The sequence below is a fragment of the Electrona antarctica genome (assembly GCF_951216825.1).
Source record: "Electrona antarctica genome assembly, chromosome: 24".
Taxonomy (NCBI): Eukaryota; Metazoa; Chordata; class Actinopteri; order Myctophiformes; family Myctophidae; genus Electrona; species Electrona antarctica.
The window spans coordinates 1,187,102-1,200,038 of record NC_136803.1 but is presented as its reverse complement, the minus strand read 5'-3'; the positions used below and the strand labels follow the sequence as shown (position 1 = coordinate 1,200,038).

The following is a 12,937-nucleotide window of genomic DNA, read 5'->3' as shown; positions in this document are numbered from 1 at the left end:
CTCTCCAGAGCAACATTAGTGACTTCCTCCTGGGGATCCCGAGACGTTCCAAGGCCAGTGAGTCGATGTGTTTCCTCCAACTGCGCCTTTGTCTTCCCCGGGGGTCTCCTCCCAGTGGGACGTGCATCGAGGACCTCCCTAGGGAGATGATCGAGAGGCATCCTAACCAGATGCCCGAACCACCTAAGGCTCCTTTCCAGGCGAAGAAACATTTATGCCTGAATTACACTAAGTTTCATGCACGGTGCACATACCATAAACGGCCACTAGGGGGAGGCATGGTACAGTGTAACACAGTGGAATAGCTATACTGTGATCTCATCAAAGTCTAACGCCACTAAATAATTTAAAATATAAACTTAGAAACCATTTGATGAATCAAATCTAACAATTCAATGTCTCTCTCTCACACACACACTTTCTTTTTTATGTAAACCAAACAGACCTGTAAGGGTCCATTTGGTTTCATGTTACTCTCAAGAGTAAAATCATCAGCATTACTTAATTTACAAGTAGTCTACACAATTAGAAGATGTAGAATGATTGTTATTTTGATCAAGGTTTGCCTGTTCTCTCCTAATGGTACCAACATCATGTTCTCTCTCCTAAAATGGTACCAACATCATGTTCTCTCCTAATGGTACCAACATCATGTTCTCTCTCCTAATGGTACCAACATCATGTTCTCTCTCCTAATGGTAACAACATCATGGTATCTCTCCTAATGGTACCAACATCATGTTATCTCTCCTAATGGTACCAACATAATGTTATCTCTCCTAATGGTACCAACATCATGTTCTCTCTCCTAATGGTACCAACATCATGTTCTCTCTCCTAATGGTACCAACATCATGTTCTCTCTCCTAATGGTACCAACATCATGTTCTCTCTCCTAAAATGGTACCAATATCATGTTCTCTCCTAATGGTACCAACATCATGTTCACTCCTAATGGTACCAACATCATGTTCTCTCTCCTAATGGTACCAACATTACAGGAGGACATAGAATGGGTGCTGGGCTGGCATCCTTCTGATTTACTGATGGATGCCGAGTCCAGAAACACTTCAGAACAGGAAAGATGAAATGACATCTTCTGTACTGTGATATTATGTCTGCTACGTGAACAGAGATGTCACAATGACACATGGGCGATACTGGTTCATTATGGCGATACAATTCAATGATTTAAAATCGATACAGTAACTATTTAGCAACGACATGAAATCTGTGTGAAACAGTGTGGACAGATAATTTTTTTAAGGGAAACATTATTATGGATATAAAGTAAACATTGTTTCTTTGCCAAATACATGGACATTATATGTACAAACCTGCACCTTGACATGAACACAGAATTCACACATTTATCGATAGACCATATCGATATGGAATGGAAAAGTAATTACAAATTTTTTCCTTCTTAAAATTGCTAAATAGCTTAGTGCTTAGTATAGATACAATCTTTTTTTAAGTTTATTTTATTTTTTAGTTTCATTGCAACGATTCAACACAGATTGGCATTTCAAACGATACAAAGTGAAACGATGCGATATGTTGAGTTTCCATTTCGATATACATCGATTCTGTGGTCATCTTAGTGGCTAGGAGGTCCAGTGAAAGGCCTACATACTCTCCCAAGATGGAGGAACAACATTTTACAATCTGGGAACCCTAGGCCTTTGTATGGCTACAGAGCGACTGGTTCAATCCTACCCTAAATCTAGGCCTAAGACATGACACCTCAAAGTGGGGTACATTGCATTCACTGGTCAATCCAAGGGCCTACCACTCCACTCTTGATATGTTCTTTCCCAACTCTTGGAGAGTATGTAGGCCTTTCCCTGGACCTTCTAGCCCCTAGGATGACCCCAGGCCCACCACTTAAAGACCACATATTAGGGTGCCCAACGTTGAAGGAAGGTGGTCAAATTAACTGAAACTGAGGCAGAGTGCCCAAAGTTGAAAGAAGATGGTCACATTTTTAAGCTTTGCCCCTGGGGGCCCCTGAGGGCCCAAAGAAGGACACAGTGCTCTATTGGGATGTGGGAATAATATATTGAAAGATTGGAGCACAGATCTGTCAGGAAAGAAATACGATCCAAATGGCCCAAATAATGGGGAAGGGTGTTTGACTTATAGCCTGCAACACGATCTGTGAATCCTGACAGATCTGCGCTCCAATCTTTCAATATATTGTGCCCAAATCTCAATAGAGCACTGTGTCCTTTTTTTGACCCTGTTTAACATAATGAATGTGCAAGAGTTGATTTAAATTAACTTAAGTTGTATTATTTGACTCATTGCAGTTATCCTGTATTTGTAATGAATGTTATGTGCGTTTGTGTACAGGAGGTGGCGCTACAGTGATGCTGTGTTTAGGTTGTTATCCTGTAGTTAAATTAACATTGATTTTACAATATAAATTGGGGGTCCCAGAGAGAAATACCATTAAATGGGGGTCTGTAGGCCAATGCATGTCAAACTTAGCCCCATATGTGCCCTCTCCCTACGCTCATTCTGTAGCTCCGAGATGAGGTCACAGAAAGAGCCCCTCCCACCCCGTTCAGAGACGGCGCATGTTTCCACAATTCCCCATTGCTTACCCTTTTCTAAACAATGAACCAAAACCTTGAAGTGACGTTCCGGGTTTACACTAATTCAACGTCAACAACGGAAAAGAAAATCCAACTTTAAACGGTTACGAGCGTTACAGCGGTTGGTTTAGTCAGCCGCTTCCATGTTTATCAAGGGATTGGTGCGTGTGCGCGGGCATGTCGAGTGAACTGAAGTCAGTTGGACATTTTCGACCAGGGGAGGCGCCGGGCAGGCGCTAAAGCTTTTCAACTTCCTTGAAAAACATGCTAAACAACCGCTGTAACGCTCGTGTAACCGTTTAAAGTTGGATTTTCTTTTCCGTTGTTGACGTTGAATTAGTGTAAACCCGGAACGTCACTTCAAGGTTTTGGTTCATTGTTTAGAAAAGGGTAAGCAATGGGGAATTGTGGAAACATGCGCCGTCTCTGAACGGGGTGGCCGCGCGCCCCAAGGGGGGCCCTCAAATTTGCTCCAGCCCGGGGGCCCTCAGCAAGGTAAATCCGGCTCTGGGAGCACCAAACCGGTGTGGGACCTTCATCTACTCCTATTCACCCCTTTTGGTGTTCATAGCATTATGTTGTACTTTAGCTGTTGAAAAATAGCAGATCTACAAGCTCATAGCGTGGCACCGAGTGCCGCGCTACGAGCTATCCGATACTTTTGAAAGATTTTGAAAAAACATTGCGGTGCAGATCAGAGGTTGCATGTATGGAGTTGTGCGGTGTCCAAGACTACGTCATGATTAGCTCTGTGCAGGGAATGGATGTAGGAGTGCAACAATTAACAATTAAATAAACTATGCAATGAACTTCCCATTGCAATCAGAACTCCAGACTCACTCCCAGTCTTCCGCCGTAGTCTGAAAACCCACCTCTTCAGACTCCATTTTAGCCCGTAGCACTTGCCGTAGACCTTACAGGCAGGCCCGGTTCTTCCTACAGGCCGACGAAGCGGGCCGCTTCGAGCGCCATGGGGGAGGGGGGCGCCAACAATTTTTTTTTTTTTTTAACTCTGTCCCAACTCTGTCTGACCAGTGTCCCCCCAGTGCCTCCCCAGTACCTCCCCGGTGCCAGTGTCCCGCCAGTGCCTCCACAGAGCCTCCCCCGTGTCCCCACAGTGCCTCCCCAATGGACCCCCAGTGCCTCCACAGTGTCCCCACGTTCCCCCCAGGGCCTCCACAGTGTCTCGAAAAATCCTGCTTGGGGCGCCAGATTGCTCAGGACCGGCCCTGCTTACAGGCACATACATACATGCATACATAGCATTTTATGTAGACGTATATAACACAGACAGACACTCACATCACACTTAGACAGACAGACTGCAGACAGTGAAATTAATTCCCAACATCATCAGTTTCAGGTTGTTATTTTCTTTATTCCACAGCTCTGCTTCCACCACTTATTGAATTAATGGAGAATAAATGCACAGGTTTTTTTTATTTTTTATTAAATGTGTCCCTGGTTGTTGTTGACATTTACATACCATGTAAAAGATTGAATGCTTCATCGGGAAAATAGGAGAAATTAGAAAATAGATTTCTTTTCTTTTTTTCATTGTACAGTTAAGTGCCTTGTTTCTGTATAGTTCAAGAAGCAATAGTTTATAAGCATAAAACAAACACTTGTCTGTCTGTCTGTCTGTCTGTCTGCCTGTCTGTCTGTCTGTCTGCCTGCCTGCCTGTCAACATCCTTCTCTAAATGTGACATCACCACTTCCTGTATTAATTTACATCGAGGGAGGAGTTGCTTTTTTGTTTTATTTTTTATTGTTTTTAAATAAAAATGCAGGTGTGTTAAAAACACTCATATTAAACCAGTGGTTCTCAACCTGTGGGTCGGGTGACAAAGTTAAGACTTTTAAGACCTTTTTGATACCCAAAAAGAAAGCAAAGGAAAAGACCCTTACTGCATCAAAATAAATCTCCCCCTTCCGGGTGGGGGTCCCCAGTTCAAATAGGGTTATTGTGGGGGGTCCCCAGTTCAAATAGGGTTATTGTGGGGGGTCCCCAGTTCAAATAGGGTTATTGTGGGGGGTCCCCAGTTCAAATAGGGTTATTGTGGGGGGTCCCCAGTTCAAATAGGATTATTGTGGGGGTCCCCAGTTCAAATAGGATTATTGTGGGGGTCCCCAGTTCAAATAGGATTATTGTGGGGGGGTTGGGGGCCTGAAAAGGTTGAGAACCACCACTGTATTATAAGTTACACGTTTTTTCCGACAGGCTCAACTTGACCTGAAAGTCTCCGGTTGCAAGTTTTTCACTAATAACTGTACAGTTTACACCAGAGGAGTGTCATCTGGACACCAGAGGAGTGTCATCTGGACACCAGAGGAGTGTCATCTGGACACCAGAAGAGTGTCACCCGGAAACCAGAGGAGTGTCATCTGGACACCAGAGGAGTGTCATCTGGACACCAGAGGAGTGTCACCCGGACACCAGAGGAGTGTCATCTGGACACCAGAGGAGTGTCATCTGGACACCAGTGTTGATTTCGTCGACTACCCTTTTTCCCTGAAGAAAACTAAATAAAAACTAAGCCATCATGTATTGACAATGATGGCTTAATGTTAGCGAGGGACTAGTGGACAAGAGATAATTTTATGTTTGGATGCGCTCGGCTGTTGCACTCTGAAATAAATCCGATCTACAAGCACACAACGCGTCGCAGCGCGCCGCGTTGTGCGTTTGTAGATCGGCTATTTTCAGCACGCGACCAAAAGTGTCAAATCTGCCATCAGAACACCATCACCGTGGCCGACTTTTGTCGACAAAAAAAAAACTGTAGATTTGAACTAAACACAAAGATATTTCAGATGACTAAAACGTGACTAAAACTAAAATAGGTTTTATTCCACAGAACATGACTTGAATCTAAATTCACTGACCAAATCAACACTGCTGCACACAGTTCACACCAGGACGACGAGGGCCGCTTTGTACATGCAGAATATTAAAAAACTTTCCGTTTTAGAGGGTCTTTGTACACAAGGAGCCACACAGGCGTACAGTAGGCGTACAGTAGGCGTACAGTATGCCAGTGGTTCCCAAACGCTATCATGTCAAGGACCCCCTGATTGACACTAATTAGCCTGTGGACCCCCATTTGCAAATATATGCCCCCCCCCCCATAAGAGAAGATTTTTACGGCTCTAGCAGTGATTCTCAACCCGTTTAATTTCAAGGACACCCCCCAGTTTGACATGCATTAGTCTACGGACGCCCCATTTAATGGCATTTCCATCTCTGGGACCCCCGATTTATATTGTAAAATCAAAGTGAATTTCACTCTGAGAGTGTACACATGGAACCAAATGGACCCGTTAGGGTCCACTTTGGGAACCACTGCTGTAGGCCAGATTTGCGCGGCAGCGCCGTGCGACAGAAAAAACTGCTCGTCTACAAGCTCAGGACGTCGTAGATGTGCCGTCTAGGGTTCGCGCCGCTGTCGCACAACTTGGAATAATTGTGACTCTAGAGAAAAGGCGAGGTTAGTATAGTACAGGGGTTCTCAACCCGTGGGTCGCGACCCTCGGGGGGGGTCGCCAAATTATTTTAGGGGGTCCCGAAATTATTTTCAAAAAAAATATATATATATTTTTAATTTTTTTTTCACGATTTTTCAAAAATAGCAGACCTACAAGCTCGTAGCGCGCCACTCGGTGGCGCGCTGTGAGCTTGTAGATCTGCTATTTTTAAATAGCTAAATTATAACAATGCTTAAAACACCAAAAGGGGTTCCCGCCCAAAATGGTTTAAGGTTATTGTAGCAGTCAATTTATATTGGGGGTCGGGAGGGGGCGGGGCGGGGGTCCCGAGACGTTGCCAAAGCATTTTCGGGGGTCCCCGGCCAAAAACGTTGAGAACCCCTGGTATAGTACACACATAGTGCACTATGGGTAGTAGTAGTAGTAGTAGTAGTTAGTAGTACACACACACAGTGTACTATGACGAAATGGTTAGTCGATCGTACAAACACAACATGGCGGACGGAGGATGTTGGACATGGTTACAGCCCATATATGGTCATGGGTACAGCCCATATATGGTCATGGGTACAGCCCATATATGGTCATGGGTACAGCCCAGCCCGGAGATTCAGATCCTGAGCAGTATAACGTCAGTCAGGGCTGGGAAATTAACCCCAAATAATCTACGAATCAACACGAACAAAAAATACGAATAGATTTAGTATAATAATCTACTAAAATCGATCGATTACTCGATCGAAAGTTAGAAATAAATAATAGTGATATTTAGTTTAGTATTTAATCAGCCCCGACGCCACCAATGCAAAAGCCAGCGTCTTCATACAGCCAAGCGTACAGTACCACTACTGTACTCCTAACCATAACCATAAGCGTACAGTACCACTACTGTACTACTAACCATAACCCTAAGCGTACAGTACCACTAATGTACTACTAACAGCTACAGTTTGTGTTGTATTTTCATGTTGTTTTTAAATCGGGTGAAATGCATAACGTGTCCTCAAGGACTTCTCCCTTTTCAAAGACGTTTTTTGTTTCTTCCCAGTAATAAAATATCATTCTTTTGATTCTAACGGTTTGACTTGTCAAGGATTTAAACCGTGGTGTATGTATACTGTGCGAGCGCAGCGCATGGCATGGGTTAGGGTTAGGGTAGTCTCACGTTGGGTTAGGGTTAGGGTAGTCTCACGTTGGGTTAGGGTTAGGCTAGTCTCACGTTGGGTTAGGGTTAGGCTAGTACACTCGCTTCCGTCGTACAGTCTGGAGCAACTGAAGCTCTGATCATGAGTCAAATATAAATGCTTCCGTCGTACAGTCTGGAGCAACGGAAGCTCTGATCATGAGTCAAATATAAATGCTTCCGTCGTACAGTCTGGAGCAACTGAAGCTCTGATCATGAGTCAAATATAAATGCTTCCGTCGTACAGTCTGGAGCAACGGAAGCTCTGATCATGAGTCAAATATAAATGCTTCCGTCGTACAGTCTGGAGCAACGGAAGCTCTGATCATGAGTCAAATATAAATGCTTCCGTCGTACAGTCTGGAGCAACTGAAGCTCTGATCATGAGTCAAATATAAATGCTTCCGTCGTACAGTCTGGAGCAACTGAAGCTCTGATCATGAGTCAAATATAAATGCTTCCGTCATACAGTCTGGAGCAACTGAAGCTCTGATCATGAGTCAAATATAAATGCTTCCGTCGTACAGTCTTGAGCAACAGAAGCTCTGATCATGAGTCAAATATAAATGCTTCCGTCGTACAGTCTGGAGCAACGGAAGCTCTGATCATGAGTCAAATATAAATGCTTCCGTCATACAGTCTGGAGCAACTGAAGCTCTGATCATAAGTCAAATATAAAGCGGAAGTGGAGCCTCCTCCCCACTTCAGTTTCGTCTTTACAGTCGCGCAAATGTATCCTAATATGAATGGAAATCATCCAATCATATATAGTTTGTTGCTAAGCAGAAAAGGAAATAAAAAAAATAAGCTCTAAAGATATTTTAAAATATATTTATATGAACGGAAATGACAAACAGATTACTCCGATTTCGAGAGGTGTAGTTCCAGACTCTATATAGCATTCAGGAGGTGTAGTTCCAGACTCTATATAGCATTCAGGAGGTGTAGTTCCAGACTCTATATAGCATTCAGGAGGTGTAGTTCCAGACTCTATATAGCATTCAGGAGGTGTAGTTCCAGACTCTATATAGCATTCAGGAGGTGTAGTTCCAGACTCTATATAGCATTCAGGAGGTGTAGTTCCAGACTCTATATAGCATTCAGGAGGTGTAGTTCCAGACTCTATATAGCATTCAGGAGGTGTAGTTCCAGACTCTATATAGCATTCAGGAGGTGTAGTTCCAGACTCTATATAGCATTCAGGAGGTGTAGTTCCAGACTCTATATAGCATTCAGGAGGTGTAGTTCCAGACTCTATATAGCATTCAGGAGGTGTAGTTCCAGACTCTATAAAGCATTCAGAGATTATGGAATAGTTGTCTGGCTACGCGAGACTAAGGTCACGTGCGTGATGATGATGCGTGGCATGCGTGGGTCCCAGGGACACAAAGTAGACCCTTTCTTAACCTCCGAGTTAGTTAGTATTAAACATAACGCACGTACGTATAAGAAAACGGTCAGTTAGTTGCGAGGCGTTTCGCTCGGCAAGGTCGGAGAGCAAGGAGAATACACAGTTCAACACAACAAGGGGGTTTAGGATCGTAAGGTTCAAATTATACATCGTGTGTTAGGGGTGCACGATTATGAAATTATGACCAATTCTGACCCATTCTGATATTATACGGATTAATCCATTTGGGGCGGGAACCCTTTTTGGTGTTTTAAGCATTATGTTATGCTTTAGCTATTGAAAAATAGCAGATCTACAAGCTCATAGCGCGCCACCGAGTGGCGCGCTACGAGCTTGTAGGTCTGCTATTTTTGAAAAATCGAAGAACGATTTAGAAGACATTTTTAGAATCTGATCTCAGGTCAAAATGGGTTAAACGCTGCCGTCAAACATTAGAAATACACGAAACGGAAGCAAACGGAGCCGTTGACGGAGACATTACTATTGTCTCATCAATATTAAATAATCAGGATTATTTTTAGACCGATCCGGCCGATTTCCATATGCTACCGATTATATCGTGCACCACTAATACCGCTGGGTATATATACTGTATGTAAGTATATATATATATATATATATATATATATATATATATATATATATATATACACACACACACACACACAATTTCGTATAGAAAATCAGGCTCCAGGGCTTTAACCATAAAATGCATGCCCCCCCCCCCCCCCCTGACCGTCAAATTAAATAATTTATATGACATTAATGGATTTAAAATCCGTCTCTGGATGGGACCGTCCGAACAACAGAACCTCCTGTAAGTCAGTGAAAACAGCATGTCGAGACCCTGTGAGGACGCGTCTGTGTCACCTCATATCTTTAACCCATTTAGGCCTGACGTCGACATAAAAAAAAAGTTTGCTCTGAAAGAATATATATTCAAAGATTTGTGCCGCATTTCTTACGATTTTTAAAAAATAGCAGACCTACAAGCTCGTAGCGCGCCACTCGGTGGCGCGCTACGAGCTTGTAGATCTGCTATTTTTGCAATAGCTAAAGTATAACAGAATGGGTTAAACCACTTATTTTTTTGACCACCGTTTTAAACTTTAGCCGTGGGAAAAATAGCAGATCTATGAGCTTGTAGTAGATCTGCTATTTTTTTTTGAAAAACCGTGAAAATGTGTGCAAAAACCTTGATGGGACGGAAGTACGGCCGACAACAATCAAACTGTCTTCGGGGTTTTGTGACCACATGAACCCCCCCCCCCCCCCCCCCCCCCCCCTGGTAGTGTCCCATTTCTGGGGCATGTCATAGTAATAGGCCCAACATTCTGCCAAATAAAAAGATAAATAAAATAAAACAAAACAAAACAAGCAAACATTCTGATAAAACGTCCAGTGTGCTCACAGAGCTCACAGCAACGGGGCCAAAGCCACGAGCTGCGAGCTCGTCTGTTTTCGCCACACACTCGCAACGTGAGCACAAATATTATAGGAGTTGGAGTGGTTTTAACGTTAAGCGCTAGTGATGCACCGAATATTCGGCCGCGGAAAATATCCGGCCGAAAATGGCTAAAAAAAAAATGCATTTTCGGCCTATTCGGTTTCAGCCTCGAATAGGCAGAAAAAATATCACCAAGAATAGTCAAAACACGGGGTTACCTACATAACCTAAGTTTTTGTTGTGATGACGTGATCAAAATGCGGCTACAAGCACATAGTGAGTATTATTGAAGTTTTGCCATTTTTGCCATAGTCGGGTAGCTTTAGGTACGGCCATGCCTGCAATGTCATGTCAGTTTTTGTAGGCCTACCTACAAAAACTGTAAAAAAGGAAGAAAAGAATATATATAATATTAATCATATTCGGCTATTCGGCTTTCCGCCAACTGTTTCCTATATTCGGAATTCGGTTCGATTGATTTTTATTTAGAGCCAAATTCAATTAGGCAAAGAAGCGAGGTTACCTAAATCTACCGCTTTGTTGTGATGACGTGATGGAAACGTGGCTTCAAGCACGCCGCGCACACACATGCCTGTACTTATGGCAACAAAGGTACGGCCATGACAGCAACTGGTAAAAGAGATATATATATATATATATATATATATATATATATATACACACACAGTTGGAGGCCATCGATATTGTCCTTTGAAAAATCGTGAAAATATTTATTTTAGGGGATTAGAAGGATTTTTTTAAATGTTGAGGTCAGGCCTGAATGGGTCAAATGATAAGGGACAATATCGGTGGCACCCAACTGTATATATATATATATATATATAAATAATCATATTCAGGCTGTTATTCGGTTTTCGGCCAAGAATTTCCCTTTCGGTGCATCCCTAGTTAGCGCTAATGTTAGCGCTCCGATCGGCCCGACTCGCGTCCCGCTGAGCGGCGGTTCTGGCGTAGCAGTGGGTATTATGTACATATCAGTAGGTATGCATATAAACATGTAACTATAGCATATCAGTAGGTATGTATGTATCTATACACGTATCTATATCAGTAGCTATGTATATAAATGTACTTGTAATGTACAGATTCAGACTAAAACAATGGGTTTTTGGATCGGTGGGGGAACAGGGGGGGGGGGGGTTGTTCCTGGGTTAGGGGGGCGGGGGCAACAGGGTAGAAGCTAGGAGGACTCCTCTGGTTGGTGCAGGGGGGGAGACGGGGGCGTGTCCGTAGCTCCCGAGGAGGTGGTGGTCCCTCCCACGACGGAGCCGACTAGGCCCCGCCCCCCCTCCTCGTCCAGTTCGCTTTGGTCCAGGAGCTCAAAGTCCTCTTCCTCGACAGTCGCCGCGGCAACGAGGGCCGTCTGTTCCGGCTCGTCCCCGCCGGGCGTTTCGGTGGAGGTCGTAGTGGCTCGCTGATCAGCCGCGCCGCCGTCGTCCTCCGCGGGCAGAGCGCCGGCGACGCTCTCGCCGGGCGCCGTCTCGCTGGGCGCCGTCTCGCTGGGCGCCGTCTCGCTGGGCGCCGTCTCACTAGGGAGGAACGGGTCCTTTGATCGGGAACGCAGGGTCTCTGTGGTCTCGCTGGGAAGGAAGTGGTCCTTAGAGCCGGAACGCAGGGTCTCCGTGGTCTCGCCGGGGAGGGAGTGGTCCAGAGAGGAGGAAACGACCGCTGGTTCCGGCTCGTCTTCCGCGCCCCCGGGGGGCGTGTCGGTGGAGAAGGTCATATAAGTGCGACCGGCAACGGCGTCGGTCTCCTCCGGCGTCGTCTCCGTGGGGAGGGAGTGTTCCAGGGAGGAGAGGGTCTCCACGGCGGGCTGGTCCTCCGAGCCGGAACGCAGCAGAGGGAGGTGGTCCTCCGAGCCGGAACGCGTCAGGGCCGTCAGAGTGTTCTGCACTACCGTGGAGATGGCTGTGCTCACGATCTCCTCGCTGAGCGCCTCCAGGGAGCGGTGGTGCTGCGGGACGACGTCGTCGGGTGGGGAGGAGGAGGCTCCTAATCTCTCCCCCTCCTCTTCCTCCTCCTGCACCCCCACGGCCCCCAGGAGCAGCGATGCGGCGGTGGTGGCCCCGCCCCCTAACCTGCCGTCGCCTCCCGCCACGTGTCCGTTGAAGTGCGTGTTGACGAAGTGGAGCGGTGAGGCCAGCTGCTGCAGCAGGCTGAGGGGACGCTCCCCATCTGAAGCCTGTAGGGGCCCCTGGGGGCCACGCGGGGGGACGTGGAACAGGCCGTGCTCCACGGAGGGAACCTCCTGGACGGACGGGAGGAACTCGGTCAGGTCAGAGGTCAGAAGGTCGGAGGTCAGACAGGATTCATCCGGCTCACTGTGGACACTCTGCACGTCCAGATCTGACCAGCGGGAGGAGACAAAAACACACGTTATTCACTCTACACAAACTACTATAAACACACGTTAGGGCTGTGAATCTTTGGGTGTCCCACGATTCGATTCGATTCCGATTCTTGGGGTCACGATTCGATTCAAAATCGTTTTTTTCGATTCAACTCGATTCTCAATCCAAAAACGATCAAAATAATTCTCGATTCAATACATAGGATTTCATCACAATCTACTCCAGTCTTGAACTGAAGTGACTACAGTAACTTGAAAATGACTGAAGTCGGCTCTCCGAAACAGTTACCTTCAGACAGGTTAGGGGTCGTTGCCCGGGATACGGAGAAGCCTCCGCTCTCCAAGATGGACGCCTCCTCGTCCGACAGCTCAGAGTCCGTGATGGCCATGGCTAGCGCCGTTAGCTTAGCATCCACCTGGTGATGACATCATCATGAC

At 45.5% G+C, this 12,937-nt stretch overlaps 1 protein-coding gene and 1 long non-coding RNA gene across 3 annotated transcripts in view; both read right to left on the bottom strand.

Moving 5' to 3' along the window:
• Nucleotides 1-3,993: 3,993 nt before the first annotated feature.
• LOC306916881 lies at nt 3,994-7,475 on the bottom strand. 2 transcript variants are annotated; one of them, XR_013789040.1, is made up of 2 exons: nt 4,290-7,475; nt 3,994-4,257 (listed from the first exon to the last, which is right to left on the bottom strand). It is a non-coding gene; the product is annotated as an uncharacterized lncRNA (long non-coding RNA). The 2 variants fall into 2 exon arrangements; XR_013789041.1 differs by having other exon boundaries at nt 3,994-4,253.
• Nucleotides 7,476-9,801: 2,326 nt separating this feature from the next.
• The window catches only part of retreg2 (reticulophagy regulator family member 2), a 16,337-nt gene continuing 13,201 nt past the window's right edge, over nt 9,802-12,937 (bottom strand). Inside the window, exons 8-9 of the mRNA XM_079494931.1 lie at nt 12,789-12,915; nt 9,802-12,495 (exon numbers count right to left, since the gene is read on the bottom strand). Of these exons, the coding sequence (XP_079351057.1) occupies nt 11,330-12,495; nt 12,789-12,915 (1,293 nt within the window). The 3' untranslated portion in view covers nt 9,802-11,329. The remainder of the gene's footprint in view (nt 12,496-12,788; nt 12,916-12,937) is intronic.